The sequence below is a fragment of the Pseudorasbora parva genome, chromosome 7 (genome assembly GCF_024679245.1).
Source record: "Pseudorasbora parva isolate DD20220531a chromosome 7, ASM2467924v1, whole genome shotgun sequence".
NCBI classification, from domain to species: Eukaryota; Metazoa; Chordata; class Actinopteri; order Cypriniformes; family Gobionidae; genus Pseudorasbora; species Pseudorasbora parva.
The window spans coordinates 21,752,333-21,772,200 of NC_090178.1; the positions used below are offsets into that span (position 1 = coordinate 21,752,333).

The window sequence follows — 19,868 nt, forward strand, 5'->3', positions numbered from 1 at the left end:
GTTGAAGTGTACCTATGAAAATTGCAGGCCTCTCTCATCTTTTTAAGGGGGAGAACGTCCACAATTGGTGGCTGACTAAATACTTTTTTGTCCCACTCTATATATTTACATACATGCATACATAAAGTGTTTTATATGGTGTTAATACAAAGGAATTTTTCATATTGATTTTCCACTGGTTTTATCTGTATTTTGAATAGAGCATTATGTGTGTTTTATGATTAAATGAAATGTTTGTAAACTGAATGGAAAATGTCCTGTCAGAAAATTGCCAGTGTCTTTTCTGTTTTTCTAAAAGTGATAGCTAATTTTTAATTGGGTAAACTTATTGCTACGCAACACTCCCGGCCTCACTAGGTGAGTGCGTGTGATGTAAATACATCTAGTAATAGAACACATTGGTTATATAAGCACTGCATGCATTTTCTATGTCGTTTTTTAAATCAAAAGTGGATATTGAGTTGCTGGTAGATGCAGAGAGCCCCTAGCAAAGATTCTATTATTGTTTTATCAGATACTTGCAATGCGGCTTCGAGTAATGACTGGAACATCTAAAGTGGCTGTTTACATAACAGAACAGCTCTCAATACCCTCAGGCTTTTAAAAGTTCATGAAGAATCGTACAAATTCCTCCATCTGCTGCAAATGAAGTTTTGTGCAATTATTTGTCTGAGTTTATCCCCTTGTCCCTGTTATAACTGTTATCCATTCATTCATTTCAGGCTGCTGACTCACTGCTTTTGGCTGAGAAAGCAGACACCACTTTTTCCTTTCTGAGTGTGAAGACGCACAGGAATCACTCATAGAAGGACAAATGAACTGTTTGTGCACCGTTAAAAATACAATCTCTTCAACTTCTCTCAGAGCTGCCCCCCACCCCCACACTGCTAAATGCCCTGAGGATAGACCTTACGCTCACACACCCGCACACATCCCTCAGCTATTTTTTAAACATTAAGCAGCCTGCTGCGCTTTTTATAGAAACACAGACATGACTAGGCTTGGACTCCTTCAGATCAGATTGAATCCTTCCTCTGAACCCCCCAGTGACTATGGGTTATGAAATATGGATTATCTCCAAGCTCATATCTGTAGGTCTCTATCTCTTGAAATCCACCTCAGCCATGGGAGTCAAGCAGGGGATTCCCTCCAGATTCAACTCTTAGTCTCTAGCGGAACTGTTCAAAAAGTTCCCTTGACAATTCCCCCTAATATTTGCTTCTTCTCTCTCTTTCTCTCTCTCAAATTCCAATTCACATGCACTTTATTTGCATGACTTGTATGGATCATCAGCTAAAGTCAGTACATCAATAGGTAAACAAATACATTAATACATTTTTATAAACAAGAAATAACAAGACAATTTTTTTTTTTTTTTTTGCTCTTTTCAGGTATTCTTCTGTCTGTTTTCAGGTGTAAATAGAGTTCCATCTTTTGTAATTTAGTGGCAATAGACAATGTAATTTTGTAATTTTATCATTTGGTTGAGCCAGATTGTGCCATGCTGGTTTGGGTATAGTTGCAGAGACCTCATGTTATGTTGACACTCTTGGCGGCACAGTGATGTATATCTCACACAGGATTGGCATCATTCAATTAAATTGAGAATGTATTTTCAATTCCAATTCAGGTCTTGAATGTGAGAAAGAAGAATTCAAAAGAAATCATATAACACATTTTAACTAAAAAAAGCAACGTTTGTCAAGATAAACGTCTTATTTGTAACGTTTCTGTTAGGATTCACACAAAAACAGAAAACAGAAAAAAACTAAATTGAATATTATGAAGTTGAGAGTATCTTGAACTTATTCATGTTTTATATCTAGGCTCTCACATAACCCTAAGGAAAAGTAATGTAACATTTTATAACACGTCAATGTTTTTGTCTTCAAGCTATTAAATTGCTTTAGGCTCTTTTAGACCCCCTAAACACAACATGAGGGTTAACTCCATGTCTCTGATTCTCTCGTTCTTTAAGCTGGCTGTAATCTCATGCCTCACCTCTTCCTTTCCCTTCTCTTTTTATTGATGTGAGGGCCGCTGGTTAATTTGCATAGCTCTCTAGGAAAGGTTTTGTGGCTCTTAAAGATTAATTAAATCAAGCCTCTCATCCATGTTTGGTGGATATCAATGCATTGCATGGAGCAGACACACACACACACGCACGCACACACACATACACACACGCACGCACACGCACACACACGCACACTAAGTGACTGGGGATTATGTGGGTTGTAAAATATACAAGATTGTTCCTCAGGACCAGGGTGCACAGCAAGGCTGTGTTTTTATTGCAATGTCTGAACCGGTTGGCTTGAGGTAACACCATACTGCCTTAAACTCACAGCTTTTACACTGTCAACTATACATAACTCTGTCTAATGAAACCCTCTTGCTGCCTGCAGGAAGAGTTCAACAGCATCTTTCATGCAGGATCCTCAAATGAATTAACATCTCTTGTGGGAGGTCAGAGAATTCAGTTAATAGACCAACAACATTATTTTGCTGTTCAGAATAGAGTGGGTCAGTATAAAAGGTAGTCCAACAGCAAAATTATTAGGCTCTACATTTGCAATCTTTAGCATTTTTACTGAACAATGTGCCATTAACAATGTAACAGTCAAAGATGCATGATTTGAAAACGAAAATTAAATACGTATGATTGTGATATTCAAAGAAAAATTATAAACCATAATAAATCCCACTGTTACAGATGTTGTCTTAGATTACATGCACAATTCTTGCAAAAGATTCTGAGCATGTAAGACTGAGGAAACACATTCAAATTAAGGAGAATTAAAAAAAAAAAAAAAAAAAAGCTACAGAGTTTAGCTCAACAAAATACGTTGATTGTATTAATGATATTTAATGTCATATTAACCTCTTTTTTTTCAAAGACCACAACCACCACAGTTTTTGATCATTTTCACAAAACTTCATGGTCCCCAGAATATGTTGTTGTATAAATATCAGAACATGCAATATTTCAAAAGAAAGAACAGAGCTTTTAAACAAAAATAATTTGTTTTATTCTAGCTTCATGTACACTTTTTTTAATCAACACTTGAATATGGTTAAGTTTAAGAAAAAAACAACATTTTCAGCAAAAAGCTGAGGAAACCACGTTTTTGTCAATGAATACTTCCAGACCGGATTCAGTACGATGATCAAAACAGATGGAGTTCATCAGCACCCCAAAAGCTTTCACAGTCCTATCGGGTCCACATTTCATTCAGTAACTTAAGGCAGTTATGATTTAAATGTGGTTTAATGTTGGTAATCGAGTTATTTTATATATGCATATGATTATATATGATAGTGCTTGTTTCTGCTTCTTCTTCTTCACCTGTGTTTTGATCAGGAGATTCATCCCTCAAAATATGTAATAAGTTTAATAGCACCTCCCTTGGCATATAACAGTGAAAATAGAAAAATAGAGAAGCTGCAGCCTCTAGATCTCCAAATGGTGGTGCGATCTCCAAAAATAGGGTGGGTGCTCCAAAATAGGGTGTGGCATGCTCCCATTGACAGGCAGGCACATGACACACATGCATGATTTTCTCACCCCAATCAACTCCACCCCGCAGCCGATTCCAAAGATTTCACTGGTCACGTCAATCACAGTGCTGATTTCATACAATACTATGCTACAACCAATTCTAACCCCTAAACCTACCATAAACTCTAACCTTGACCAGTGCAGTCTCGAGCCCTGCACTGTAAAAAATTATTTAGCAAAAAAGTTACCTGGTTGCCTTAAAATTTTGAGTTCATTGAAATTACAATTTTGAGTTAATACAATGATTTTTTTTGAGATTTGACAACCTTTATTCAAATATTATTAAAATATTTTGTAAGCATATTGGGTAATTGTGTGTGTTTTATTTCTGATGACGCAGTGAAACATGCCAAATAGTGCTATATTTTCATTATTTATCATTTTTTTATGTGGTTCAGATACAAAAATATTTTGAGTTTCTATTTATTAAACAAATTTCCTTCATTGTATCAACTCAAATTTTTAATATCAATAAACTCACAATTTTGAGGCAACCAGGTTACTTACTTTTTTAAGTTAAACCAATAAAAAAAAATGTTTTACAGTGTGGGACACATAGAACGCAGCGATAGAGCAGAACTTTCCCACACATGGCACTGGAACGGCTCGCGAGAGAGCTCAGTGAGCAGAGGTTCAAACTCTGGTCCAAATGCCACTGGCCACGAGCTCTGGCCTCCTCTATGATGGAGCATACATATTTATATATTGTTTTGTTCTAATATCAACTAGAAACACTATTTAATTTACAAACATTTATTTTGAAATGCAAGTCAATGACAATTGGATGAAGTCAATAGCGAAAATGTTAAAGTCTTTCCACTTGAAGACTCCGCCCCCTTTTGTAGGTCCTGCCCATTTTTGGAGTTCACGTCCCATTTTGGAGATCTCCGGTTTGCAGTTATACCTACTTGCAGAATTGTGATTTTCGACTTGTGAAACTCAGTTACATTATTAGATGGTAGCAAAGACTGTCCTTGTGAGTTCGTAGCAAAGACTTTTGTATTGAAGTAGACTGAAACAAGGACAGTTAAAAGGACAAAGAATACCTCAGTGGACCTTCAAACTGATTTTGTGATTATGAATATAAGACTGACCAGAAGAATATCAGGTGCTGGTAATGCACTCGCTTAGTCGCATTATCTCTCTCATAATACTCAATAAGTTTCAAATGAAGTGATTCAGCGTTCCTTTATTGCTAGTTCTAAAGTGACATTTTAAGGTGACGAAATAATGTATTACTATAGTATCTGTCACAGAATCGCATTATTTATTACATTTTACACAAAGATGAGTAATCTCAACCTATTAAACAGGAAGAAAAAAACATTTGGTCACAATTAATTAAACTGAAACAAGAATGATATGCTAATTTCTCAGTGACAATGTACTGATGTGAAACACTCGGCTGAAAACCTCATGATTGATTATGGAATATTACGGATGTTCATGCTGAGCTGGCATCATTCATCTCTGACTCATTGGCTTTGACTAACAGGAACAGACACATCTGCACGTTGAACAAGTGTGCAGTCATCTGTGGTTTGATCGGAGCCATGTTTGCACGGAGATGAAATCCATCGCAACAACATGTGTAATTACTTTCCCCGCTCTCTCTCTGTCTGTCTTTGGTGTAACTGTCACTCAGTGGAGAGCTGAGAGTGGGCCACATCTCTCTTTCCCTCTTTCTGTATCTCCCTCCCTCGGTTTCACATTGGCTTTCATGTAATCGTACGTATGAAATTAGTGTGTATTTTTGTACGTTTCATGTTTAAAGCTCTAATGATGCAGTATTTGGCTTATGATGATTAAGACTTGTGAAGTTGTTGGATGAAGACAGTTCAATCTGTGGGCTGTTCATTGTTAGGAGCCAGGATGGCCCAGAATTAGATGTGCACATACATTGTTATCTGCTGCTCGAAGTGCCAGGGAACATGTTTAATCTCAGATGCCACACAGATGGGCAGCAGATTCCAGTCTGAGATCCTGGCACCAGTCAGCACATCCTCAGATCTCTCTCCTCCTTCAAACTGCATTTACTCCTCCTATCAATCGCCCCCTTCAATTTATTTAGCAGTTTTTGGGTTTCTCCTGCTTGATCAGATCTGATCTCTTATCCCTTTCCTTTTTTTTCTTAATTATTTTAATGAAAGTGCTGACTGAATATAAAGTCTCAAGATGTTATGACTTAAAAGTAACACATTCTATAGACTACTTTAAGGATACTTTAATGTCATATGTAATAATGATGGCAGATTTTTATCAACAATCAAACGTTTACATTGTTTAATAATATGTGATTCATCCTGTGCTGTCTATGAGACATACAGTATATACTTGTACACTGCCGTTCAAAGTTTGGAGCTGTTTATATTTGTTATGTTTTAGAAAAAATGCCCTTAGCTCACCAAAGGTGTATTTATTTGATCAAAAATACAGTAAAACAGTTATATTGTGAAATATTACTTATAATTTACTTATAATAATTTACAGTTAATTTTTATATAGTTTTAAATGTACATTAATTTATTCATTTGAAGGCAAAGCTGAATGAAAGGCCATTACAAGACATGTACGGGCAAGGGCTCACAAAGCCCAATGTCCTGGGGCTCTTTTTTTTCCAGACGGGCTACCAAAACGAAAGCCCGTTGGCAGGCTGGTGAATTTTGAATAGTGAAATAACATTAATTTCTTGAGTTCGCTTTCTTGACTTGATATTTAAAGCGCGCACATGTGCGTGTGTGTTGTTCATGGTTATATCCACCAATCGGACGGTCCAAGTAATGCAAAAATTATATTCCGGTCAATCACAGGTGGAGAGATAAATCATTGTGTTTGTTTGATAATTAAGTTTTTAGAGCCCTGTAAGAGAATCATTCCGTTTTCCGTTTTCAAAACAATTCCTCCTGTGAACTAACACTTCTCTAATCCTAGCCGTGGGCGTTTACTTCTAAGTCTTCATTGCGGCACGCTCATCAAAACCCAGCGTTCAGGAGAGAGCCTCAAAACCAGTGTAGAAAATAGTCTATTACTTATTCATTGTGATGGTTTTTTTAATGTAAAAACCATGCAAATGTCATAAGTTGACCTCAGACAACAGTATAAAAAAATTAAAAAGCCAGTTCATGACGCCTTTAACAAAAACAAACAATGGTCAAGTGTTTAACAGAGACACTTTGCTGAAGGTAGTAATGGCTATATATATATATACTGTAGGGAAAAAGTTGAATCACTGTTCCAGATATTCATTTCTGCATTCTTCTCCATCGAATGAGTTTACCTGTTTATGTGCATGGTCATACGAGTTGATGTGGTTGTCAAACTCCTGATGTTTATGGTACTGCTTGTCGCATAGTTCACAATAGAAGTTAGCCTTCAAATCCCCCAGGGCTTTTGCGATGGCTTTCTCTTTCTTAGCATAGTCCTAAAAAAGAGAGAGAGAGAGAGAGAGAGAGAGAGAGAGAGAGAGAGAGAGAGAGAGAGAGAGAGAGAGAGAGAGAGAGAGAGAGAGAGAGAGAGAGAGAGAGAGAGAGAGAGAGAGAGAGAGAGAGAGAGAGAGAGAGGTTGGTTAGGTATGTAGAGGCTATAATTTAATGAAACAACAATACATGACAATCACAGTCCTTTCCTATACTAAATTATTTAACTGATCGTTTAATGCCACAAAAGAAAATAATTGTATATGAAAGGTATATACTAATCCAGATATTTATTTCATTTTTTACAGCTTTTCTTAGCTGAATTTGAGCATCAAGGCTGTCCTCGACAGGCTAAAATTACCTGATGAAACCAAACAACCCAGCCTCAGAATTGTTTTTAATGGGAATATTTTGCTGTAATTACTAGTTTCACACCAACAGTTTTAAAAAGATGCTTTAATGTTAGCATAGCAGGGTAACTATGACAACGTGCTGTTGAGTTCATATTAGTTGCAGGATGAATTAACAAACTGAACTGCTTGCTGTGATAATGCAAAATCTACTAGAGCTAACTGTTCTTAAAAGTAATTTGAACAGAGGAGAAACAGCGTAGCCCTGGCCTTATTAATATACATCGTTTTTTACATTACATATTTACCCTTAATTTCTTTATGAATGTCACTCTCTTAGGCATTATTTTTTATATCAAATATGTCCAGAATTATTTTTGAACCATTAAGAACGCCAAGGTCTCAGAATTTATATTCAACACATGCACATTTATACACACACTTTTAACTCAAGTTCTGCACAAACACACACGCACACACACACACGCGCACACACACACACACACACACACACATACACACACGCACGCATGCACGCACGCACACACACACACAAACACACAAACAAAATCACACAATCACTTCATTGTTCAGACTTGTTTTTTTCTTAAATCAGATGTTTTCATGCACACTATTAATTTCAAGTGATCAACTAAGATTTGTGTGTCTATACATCTGCATGGGTTACTTTGGAAATAGGCATACCCGTGTACGAGGAGAGGCTCTTAAAACGGATACAGAAAAAAACAGAGTTTTCCCAATAAGTGCCCTGTCGAGTTGCGGTGCAGAAATTCATCTGTCGCGCAAAAAAACTCAGTGACTCAGGAGAGTGGGGTATATTGGGATGTTCGGTGCTGTACACACGGCCAAAATATTTGGACATACCTTTTGAATATCGTATGAATACTTCCAGCATTTCCATTACTGGTTTTGATGTTATTGTCATGTGTCGTGTTAAGAGTGATATACAAAAGACAATCTGAAATCCGATTTGAGAAGCGAGAGACGCATCTGTAAAAATCTGATATTGCATTTTAAACCACGTCCAAATATGGTGTGAATCATAGCCTTAGAGTGATTTATAAGATGTTTTCCTCATGGGGACCAAAACATTTCCCCACAAGGACAAGGATTTTGGATATTGCCATCTCTGTGGGGACATTTTGTCCTCATAACGTAGAGTTTACCAGGACCACACGCACACAGTACAGGCCTAAACTCTTCCTCAAGGGATGTCATCTCTTTCTTTGTTGCAAACTTCACATGAGATTCAGCTAGCCGGTAACTTCAAAGGCTCCTGCGATTAATTCAGTATCAAAAGTCTGTTTATACAGACCTCAGGGACCGACATCAACCATATAAACACACTGTGCAGACTGCTCCAGTACACATAGACACCCATAAGCAAAGTACATCTCTCTGAAGCATCATTACCAGAGATTTCCCATTATGACATACAGACAGCACAGCTCAACATTTACTCAAGGGAAACAAGGTGGGAAAGGTCAATGTGTAGCAGTTCTTTAACACTACACTCTTATTACTTTGGACAGGGCGTCTGATCAAGGCCAGACTGTTGAGATGGCGTGGATTTTTCCATGCAGCAGAGCGCTGGAACAATTTAATAAAGCTTGTTAACAAGTTTCTACATCAAGAAAGTTGAAATAATTGTGACAATAAAACTGATTATGTGCCTTCATTAATGGCCAGAAGGCCTCTACATCACACGGCCCTGCAGCGCGTGGGAGCGGATCACGAATGAGATGTGAATCACGATGTGATGAAGTTAATAGGACTTCAGGGACTTTACCTACAGTGTCCATCTGTGGGCAGAGACAGTGTGAGAAGTAAAAGAACGTCATGATGGACTGCTGACACTCACACTTGGTATCCTTAAGAGAATTTGAAGTCAACAAATCAATAAATGAGTAGGGTGCATTGGGGCTAAATGCACTGCCCGGGGGAAAAGGTGCCTTGGATTTTATTTCCCTCTTAACAAGTTGCATTCCACTCCACTTTAAGACACGCACTTGCAAACTTCCCTAAGCACTTCCCCTCTGGGAATCCCCGCCGCCATTTTGAAATGCGTTCCACTTCGTGAAGTGGACAAGGGAAGTTTATATGGACAGACCCTTGTTCCCTCGATTTTGACCGAGTGAGCGAGTCTACTTCATATATACACTTCAGATAGCTTCATATACCACAATGCAACGCGATTGTGATGTCACCACATATCGCGTTTAATTTACCCCACCACAAACAACTCTATGATATTTTTAAAAACATTTAAAACAACCCAAACACATCCATATACATATAGAATGCTGCATTAAACAATTTCGTAAAGGAAAAAAATGAATAATAAATCAACCCCATAGTGGATTCCAAGTGATCAAGGGCGTTCCAGTTCAGTCCATTGCAAAGTTTCCACCAGTAGTGGGCACTCATGCAACGTAAGCAATGACGCACTCCTGAGTGAATGAGACGGAGGGAAGTTTGCGAGTGAAGGGCATGATAAAAACGAACTGGAACGCAGGATAAATGGCACAAAAACTTTTTCTAAAACATCCGCGTTTCAAGATGCACGTGGAAATTTGGATGATCCATCGTGTGAATGCGGGCGTTGTTTTGGTGCTAATTTGATCTCTAATATTTGATGTTTTTTACATTTTGTAGATTTAAGTAGCAAATAAGAATCACTAAAATTATGTCTCGCGTTGTTTTCCTAAGCTTTCTGCCATGGAAAAGGTGTTTTTGAGATGGTGAGTCAACTTAAACTAGAAAATGCATCCTGCATTTAGGGATGGGCGATATCCTATCGTTTTGCGATAAGATATCTGATAAAAATTCTCCTCATGATAAGAATTAGTCTTCTCATGATAATAACAATAAAGCCTAGTTGATGACGCGATCCATTCGCAGCCCATGTGCAGAGCGAAAACAACGATGCCGGAAGAGAGGAGTTCATCGCTAAACAAGGAGTTACTTCTACAATCTGAACCTGTACACACAGATATATTTTCACTCGCTGAGCAACTGTATATTTTCACTCAGTGAGCAATTGAGTGCTTGAGAGATTCACTCTTTATCAAGCGATCTGTAAAGCACACTATTTCAGTTCATCTCAATGAATGTAGAGTGTATTTGACACACAGTAAACAGTAGTGTGAGCGCGGCCGACTGAGAGCGCTCAGTGTTTCTCACACACTCAAAGAGACACTGAGAGAGTCTTACATACCACACAGAATTTACTGTATGTGCTAAATATATTCTTTGCTGTATTTTCCAGTAAAATAACATTGTTCGATTAGAATTATTAGGTCTTTATGAGCAAGAAGAAACTAATGCACAAACGGCAATCTCATTGGCTGGCGCTCACCTATTACTGCCCCTGTTTTGATTTAAGCAAATCAGCTCGAGCGAACACAGAAAACGTGGTTAATATTTATGAACCCTGCAGCTCATAATTTTTTTTAGCGCGGTTTATATTGTTATTAGTTATAGAATTCGTAGTATTATTATCTTATCAGTATTATTGTTAGTGCTTTTTTTTTTTTTTACAGAAACACTGAATGACCAAAAATGTCTTAAGTCTTAAAGCTACACTGTGTGATATTTTCCCCCATCTAGCGGTGTAAAGGTATATGACAATCCCGTGAATAATAGTTTCTGTTTTTCTCAATTCCGATTTCGTTTTAACTCCTACGGTGGCCGATTTAGTCCAAGATTAACATGGCTTCCAGTTTGACCTCGTTCATGACTGCCATCGAGTGTTAAAACGTGAAGGCGAAGCTTGAATTTATGGGTATGTCCCTCTTTGGCTAATATGACAAATATACATTCATACTTATTCATTATCACATGATTACAAAGTTTTAGTTACAAATTACTTAAATTCTATCATTTGATTATTATTTTTCTATTTTTTTGTAATCTGAAGACATTATTGGGATTATTACTTTTTGCTGTTTGCACCATAAGAATTAGCCTGGCGTCGTCATTCTCAGATTCTAGTCAGAATATGAGTCTGATACTGCTCCAGCGTGCTGTCGGGCGGAAACAAATTCAACTCAAGTGCTCTTTGTTGGTGTGAATGATTACGTTACTGTTGATCATTTGTCCATCATCGCATAAAACCGCCCTGACAATTTGATTGGACCGAACAGCTCTGGTTCGAGCAGTGGACAACTGATCAACTCTAGACCGAACTTCCCAACCTCAAATATTGTGGGCAGGGCTAAATTCGGCTGGCACCCAGGCTACATGAGAATATAAATAAATACAGAATCTGTATTTGATTTGAATTATTGTTGTTTGCACTGTGTGATCTTTTCCATCTCAGTTGCACTTTTACAGAGAGAAAAGTATATCAGCAATTTTTCCATTTCAAAGGCTGGTCTTTGGATTTTTACTGTTTTTTGTTTTGTTTTGTTTTTGTGTGGATAGGAGCCAATTTGATGATGGGTATGTATTACTTTAGATCATTGTTTGTGTTTCTAAAGGCTCTCAAGAATGCGTGTAGGTCTCATTTGTAGCCAAAAACATGGGGAATTGTGCTAAATTAATATCTTCATTGATATCGTTTTTGCAATAAATAATTATTGTGATAGATTTTTAAGTCCATATTGCCCATCCCTACCTGCATTCTGTTTCTGTCCCTCAGTAAAAACGTGTCCATTCAGGGGTTTGGTGGACTTGAAACCGTCCTAATTAACCAGGGCTTGCAGTTAACTAGTCATCCAAGCAGCCCACCAACAAGTCAATTTTTAAAATATGTGGTTTTGTTTTACATCCCTACAAATGATATGGTCCCCCAGGGCTTTACAACTCATTTTCAAAATTCATCACCCCTTTTAAAATGTAACCCTAAATTTAGTCTCACAGATGTGTGGCGGAGTGAAACGATAGAGAGCGAGCCACTCTGTACATCTGTCATTTTAACACGCGCCCCGTCCCTGAGACTCAAAACAACAGATGTTAACTCTTAATTGCTTTTGGATGCGTTTTGCATCAGAATTAGTTACACGTGCTTTGCACTTACTCACCACCCACGCCAGACAGACCCAGTTGTGGGGTTGCAAAAGGCAGAACATTGGGTGAGTGATCTTGGGTGAGTGATCCCTGCCCTCTAAGTATTCATTTTGCAGTCAATATTATTGCAACTTATAATAATCTTAATTATAACATTGACCCTGTCCCAAAATAACTTGCTATACATCAGAATTCACACTTTTAAAATGTTGGAAAGTAGCATGATTTACACCGATCAGGCACTATAACACTGATTATCTCTTCATCACAGCACCTGTTAGTGAGTGGGATATATTAGGAAGCAAGTGAAAATGTTTTCCTCAAAGTTGAAAATGGGCAAACGTAAGGATGTAAGTGAGTGGGCCAAATTGTGATGGCTAGATGACTGTGTCAGAGCATCTCCAAAACTGCAGCTCTTGTGGGGTATCTTCGGTCTGCAGTGGTCAGTATCTGTCAAAAATGTTCCACGGTAGAAACAGTGGTGAACCGGCGACAGGGTCATGGGCTGCCAAGGCTCATTGATGCACGTGGTAAGCAAAGGTTGGAGATACAATCGAGCATCTCTGAGATGTGCTGAACAAACAAGTCCGATCCATGAAGGCCCCACCTCGTAACTTACAGGATTTAAAGGATCTGCTGCTAACAATTTGGTGCCAGTTACCACAGAACACCTTCAGGGGTCAATGCCTCGATGGATCAGAGCTGTTTTGGCAGCAAAAAGGGGACCAACACAGTATTAGGATAATGTTATGCCTGATTGGTATGTTAAAAGTGTCCATGTGCATGCCATAACACTAAACTACTAACACTATGTGTCTGCTTTAGTGCTAATGCAAATGCAAGTGTTCTGTAACACCACACACAAATAAATTGATGGAGCATTTGTAGGTTATCTTCTTAATGCTGCTGTCTGGGGAGCTACAAAACACTCTCCCTTGCAAATGTAAGCAATTTAAATGTGCACTCTCAGTCATTTAGTCTCTCATTCTTTCTGTTTTACTCTCATTTTATTCATACCACAGTTTGAAAAAGGGATAATGCTATTATTTTACTTACTTGAAAGCTAATCATGTCCTTTTTCAATTGACAAACAACTGAGTTTATGTTTTAAAGAATTACATTAAAGGCCAAGCAACTGAAGTCACAAAGAGCCAATGTTTAGAACACAGAAGACGCACGTTTTTCATGTTTCATGGGGACATTGAATAGATGTAATGATTTTATAATGTACAAACTCCCTTACACTGACCCTAACCCTAAAAACGACCAATCGCAGAACAAATACTGCATTTTTTTTTTCATTTAAAAAGAAAACAAACATTCTGTATGATTTATAAACTGTTTTCCTCATCAGGGACCAAAAATGTCTCCACAAGAAGAAAGATTTTGGATATTTTTCAAGTACAAAAAATGTCCTAACACGTCATTAGAGTTGTATTTATTAAACACAATTCTTCCAAGTTTGTACAGAATCAGAAATTTAATTTGAGCTAATTTTAAAAAAATGCTCGTAACAAAATGACAGCATTTTATATAGTTTAGACCAAACTAAAAATGATACTTCCCTTTCGGGGAACTCGAGCTGCGTCGAAACGCTGTGAGAACGCCTCTGCGTTAATGCGTCGTGAAGCGCCTGTAGAACCATTCCATCGGAAAAAAGATCGATCGTCGGCGTGATGACGTCATCGACCGGAAGCTATAAAACGTCCGTGAAAACAAACAGGAACTAGCTTCTGTGCCTTCAGTAAGCGATCTGTGTGAACCTGTCTGTCTATTTGGTGTTTTTGTCTGTCTATTATCAGAGATTTTCCACCCTTTTGTTAAATATTCCATATATTAACAGAAAAAAGAGAAAATAAAATAGATAGAAATGGCGAGTGAAAGCAGCAATTTCAGAAAGTGTGTTCCTCCCTGCCCACGCTACATCACGGGCGGGGACACACATCTTCTCTGTGTTGCATGCTTGGGAGCGCAGCATGCCCAGGCAGCCCTCGAGGGGGCTGCTTGCGAGCACTGTGAGCGTATGCCACTGAGAACGCTGCGCTCCCGCCGGGCACTCTTCGAGGAGGGTGCCTCGGCTCGTGTTCCCCGCGGCTCTGGTCCCGCTGCTGCCGAGGCAGAGCGGAGGCTGCAGTCGTGGGGTTCACAATTGGATGTTTCAGAGGGGTTTGAGACGGGCGCTGCCTTATCTCTGCCCTCACCTGCTCCATCCAGCGGTTCTTCTCGGGGCTTGGAAGCACGCATTGCGGTTTCTTCCCCCCCGAGAGAGCCGCCGGTGCTCCAACTATCCAGCTCCGAGGAGGTGGACGTTGAGAGCATCGCGACTGAAGATTCGCCACTTCAGTCCCCTGCGAGTGAGGAGCTCGTTGAGGTTCTAACGCGAGCCGTGGCCAGATTAAATATTGACTGGCCCGTAGAGAGATCTGAGGCAGGAAAGAGAAGATCTAGTAAATTAGATGAGAGATTCCTGCCCGCTCGCGCTTCAGAACCTCAGCGGCGGGGCCTGCCATTCTTCCATGATTTGCACACCGAGGTGGCAACATCATGGAGGAGACCGGCATCTTACCGTGTGTTCAGCCCTCAGACTTCGGTCTATAGCAACATCATGGGGCTGAAGCACTACGGTTATGGGGCGATGCCAAAGGTTGAAGAGACGCTCGCGAGCCATCTCTCGCCTTCCTCGGCATCGTCCCTAAAGGCCCCGACTTTGCCCACCAGACCATTGAAAACAACGTCGGCACTGGTGGGCAAAGCGTACTCGGCGGCAGGTCAGGCTGCTGCATGCCTACACACCATGGCGATAATGCAGGCGTATCAGGCTGACCTGCTCAGGGACTTAGATGGTCGCGATGAAGTGGGGGGTGACGTCATAAATGAGCTGAGAACAGCAGCCGATCTGACTCTCCGGGCCACCAAAGAGACGGCCAGATGTGTTGGCCGCTCTATGGCAGCATTGGTGGCTACGGAGAGACATTTATGGCTCAACCCCACCGAAATCAAGGAGAGGGAGAAGAGCTTTCTGCTCGACGCGCCGCTGTCTCCTGGTGGCCTCTTCGGTGACGCAGTACACACTGTCACCGAGAGGTTCCAGGAGTCAAAGAAACAAGCTGCGGCGCTAAAGCAGTTTCTCCCTCTCCGCGTCCAGGTCCCTGGGGCTGCCGCTGACATCAGGCAGCCCAAGCCGAGTACGAGCTCCGCTCACAGGTCACAACAAAAGCAGAGCGTCGCCACTCGAGCTCCCCCTCAGCGCGGGGACGAGGGGCGGCGCTCTCAGGCGAGGTCTTCGAGGGGCAGGGCTGATCTGCGGACAGTCCTGATCGCCAAGAAGGCCTCGTCGAAGCGTTCCTGACGCCAGAAGCGTCAGGACGCTGAGGGTGGTTCCCCCCATAGGGAAGCGGTGTTTACCCCTGCTAACGGTACCCGCTTCCCTACGGCACCCTCGGGGGGCCGCGCTGCCAACCCCGCCGCAATGCCGGGGCGCAGTCGGTCTCCGCGGGCCACCCGAGGGTGGTCCGCACCCCCTCCGGGGGGCCCCCGAGCAGTCAAGTCAGTCGTTCCCTGCCGGTCCGCCGCTTCAGGGCACTGTATTTGTTGCTCAAAATACACCAGAGGCCAGCCTCGAGAGGCTGGTTCCCTTAGTAGATTTTCTAGACGAATGGAAACGTCTATCAAATATATCTCGTTGGGTCCTGCAGATAGTAGAAAGGGGGTACGCCATTCAATTCAAGAGTCGGCCACCTCCTTTCTGCGGTGTCCTACCTACAGAGGTGGGCCCGGAGCAGGCTCTGGTAATGGCACAGGAAGTAGAGACACTCCTGCAAAAAGGGGCTATAGAGAGGGTTCCCCCTCCCAGCAGGGAGTCTGGCTTTTACAGCCGTTACTTCATCGTGCCGAAGAAGGATGGGGGCTTACGCCCGATATTAGATCTGCGGCTATTGAATCGCTCGGTGGCCAAGCTCAAATTCAAGATGCTTACACTCAGACAGATTGTAGCGCAGGTCAGATCGGAGGATTGGTTTGTCACCATAGACCTCAAAGATGCGTATTTTCATGTCTCCATCCTTCCACATCACAGGAAGTTCCTGAGGTTTGCCTTCGGGGGAGAGGCATACCAATATCGTGTACTTCCCTTCGGTCTAGCACTGTCACCCCGCACGTTCACCAAGTGTGTGGATGCAGCTCTGGCGCCGCTGCGTCTGCAGGGCATCCGCATACTGAACTATATCGACGACTGGCTGATTCTAGCGAATACAGAGCAGATGGCGGTTCAGCATCGAGATGCTGTTCTCGCCCATATGTCGAAGCTGGGGTTGAGGCTGAACGCCAAGAAGAGTGTGCTTTCTCCGGGTCAGAGAACCCCTTTTCTAGGTGTGAACTGGGATTCGGTAATTATGCGGGCGCAATTATCGCCAACACGCATAGCATCGATCCTGGCAGCCGCCAAAGAACAGAAGCTAGGCCGAGCCGTCACTGTGAAACAGTTCCAGAAACTGTTAGGTCTCATGGCAGCAGCGTCCAACGTAATACCTTTTGGCCTACTGTACATGAGGCCACTGCAGTGGTGGCTCAAAACAAAAGGGTTCTCCCCGAGGGGAAATCCGCTCCGCACGATCAAAGTCACGCGGCGATGCCTACGTGCTCTGGTCATGTGGAAAAACCCGGGGTTTTTATCTCAGGGTCCCGTGTTGGGGGCTCATGTTCGTCGCGTAACGCTAACGACAGACGCCTCTCTCACGGGCTGGGGGGCGACCATGAGTGGTCGCTCATCCCAGGGTCTATGGCAGGAACATCAGCGGCACTGGCACATAAATCGGCTAGAGATGCTCGCAGTGTTTCTTGCATTGAAACAGTTCCTGCCCGACCTCAGGGGCCACCATGTACTAGTCAGAACAGACAACACGTCCGTGGTGGCCTATATAAATCACCAGGGGGGTCTGAGGTCTCGTCCGTTGGACAAATTGGCACATCGGATCCTCCTGTGGGCCCAAGGGAAATTGCTGTCAATCAGGGCAGTATATATCCCGGGGGCCCTGAACCAGGAAGCAGACAGCCTGTCGAGACAGGGGCCGAGGCCCGGGGAATGGAGACTCCACCCAGAGGTGGTGGAGCTCCTTTGGAAGGTTTATGGGAAAGCAGAGATAGACCTGTTCGCTTCGGCGGAGAACTCTCACTGCCCGCGGTGGTTTTCTCTGACCCATCCGGCCCCGCTGGGGCTGGATGCCATGGTACAGGAGTGGCCGAGGCTGCCTCTGTACGCCTTCCCCCCGATTGTCTTGCTTCCAGGAGTTCTGGAGAGGGTACGCCGGGACGGGGCCCAGGTACTTCTAGTGGCTCCGAACTGGCCGACCCGAGTATGGTTTTCGGACCTGATATCTCTCCTGGAAGGCTCTCCGATGGAGATTCCGACCAGGAGGGATCTACTCTCTCAGGCGGGCGGGAGATTCCTGCACCCACGCCCAGAGATGTGGAAACTGTGGGCCTGGCCTCTGAGGGGGCTAGGCTCATAGAGGAGGGTCTCTCGGCCGAGGTCGTAGAGACCATCCTACACTCCAGAGCTCCGTCCACAAGGAAGCTGTACGCTTTGAAATGGAGACTTTTCTCAGCATGGTGCAGAGAACGCCAGTGGGACCCAGTTAACTGCCCGGTTGGTACAGTGCTGGAGTTCCTGCAGGAGAGGTTCTCTGCAGGGTTGACCCCCTCCACACTTAAGGTGTACGTGGCGGCCTTGGGTGCTGTCCACGTCCCTTGCAGTGGAGTGTCTTTGGGAAGACACCCTCTAATTACACGCTTCCTTCGTGGCACATTAAGGTTGAGGCCAGTTATGCACTCGAGGGTCCCGGCATGGGACTTGGCCATTGTTTTGAGGGGCTTGTCCGGACCTCCGTTCGAACCTCTAGAGGAGGTTTCGGATAAGTTCCTCACCTTGAAAACTATCTTCCTTTTGGCCATTTCATCCCTTAAAAGGATAGGAGATATTCAGTCCCTGTCAGTAGGGCCCTCATGTCTAGAGTTCGCGCCAGGGATGGTGAAAGCATTTCTGCATCCCAGGCCGGGTTATGTCCCCAAGGTTCCTACGAGCCCACGGGGCCCCATCACTCTACAAGCCTTCTGTCCTCCTCCATTTATGACGTCAGACCAGGAAAGGTTAAATCTGCTGTGTCCTGTGAGGGCACTGGATACTTATGTCCACAGAGCTGCCCTGTGGAGAAAATCTGAACAATTGTTTGTTTGCTTTGGACCCCCTAAGAAGGGGGCTCCAGTATCCAAGCAGAGGATGAGCAAGTGGGTGGTCGAGGCCATCTCACTTGCTTATGAAGCTACCGGGCAGCCATCTCCACTGGCTGTCCGGGCGCACTCAACCAGGGGTATGGCTGCTTCTAAAGCACTTTTGTCGGGGGCTTCCCTCCATGATATATGTAACGCGGCCGGATGGTCGTCTCCTTCTACCTTCGTCAGGTTCTACGAACTAGACCTGGCATCTACAGTAGGGGCACAGGTACTCTCGTAACCGTGTGCGCTTCGGCTTCACACATACGAGACACTTGGTCCTATGGCGATGTGGGTATAAGCGTTCTCACAGCGTTTCGACGCAGCTCGAGTTCCCCGAAAGGGAACGTCTCAGGTTACGTATGTAACCCTAGTTCCCTGAGGGAACGAGACGCTGCGTCGCTTTGCCATACTCCCGGCGTGTCCGTGATCACTTACTTCAGGCTTTATCAGAAGTTAGTTCCTGTTTGTTTTCACGGACGTTTTATAGCTTCCGGTCGATGACGTCATCACGCCGACGATCGATCTTTTTTCCGATGGAATGGTTCTACAGGCGCTTCACGACGCATTAACGCAGAGGCGTTCTCACAGCGTTTCGACGCAGCGTCTCGTTCCCTCAGGGAACTAGGGTTACATACGTAACCTGAGACGTTTGTCACTATAATAAAAAGCAAGTTTTTCCAAAATACAAATTTAAGTTGTACCAAAGTAAGAAAAATGATTCATGGCCTCTATAATAAACAATATTTTTACTTTGTGTGAATGTAATTTTTTTTAATCTTGGGCAGAATAACTATTTTGATTAATATTAAATTAAATTGTAAAGTTTCAACCAAATTAAAAATATAGCTTGAGGAAAAACTAATAAATTTAGCTGTAACAAATTACAGTAATTTTTTTAGGTTGGCCCAATGAATCATTTTTTTCCGTGCAGGCTGCACACACAGAAAACAATAATATTCAATAGTAATATTGCATTGTATGATGCCACCTGTTGGATGACAGCAGCTCTCATTTGCACGAAACCCCTGCAGAGATGCTCGCGTGTGACCACGAGGCTGTAGATGTGTGAGACAGACTGATCTCACGCTGCCTCGCTCATTCTCAGAATTCTCCTCAAGTGTATGACTCTGAGCAGATCTGTGAACTTGGCTTTAAAAAAAATAATTTCTGCTTTCCAACTTGAAAACCCCTATAATAACATTACTAATTCATTCATAATTGCCGGAGCAACCACGAAGC

At 42.5% G+C, this 19,868-nt stretch overlaps 1 protein-coding gene across 1 annotated transcript in view; it reads right to left on the reverse strand.

The window, feature by feature from the left end:
* The window catches only part of LOC137082967 (zinc finger protein 804B), a 146,838-nt gene that overhangs the window by 24,666 nt on the left and 102,304 nt on the right, over positions 1 to 19,868 (reverse strand). Inside the window, exon 2 of the mRNA XM_067448575.1 lies at positions 6,840 to 6,983. Coding sequence (XP_067304676.1) covers positions 6,840 to 6,983 — 144 coding nt within the window. The remainder of the gene's footprint in view (positions 1 to 6,839; positions 6,984 to 19,868) is intronic.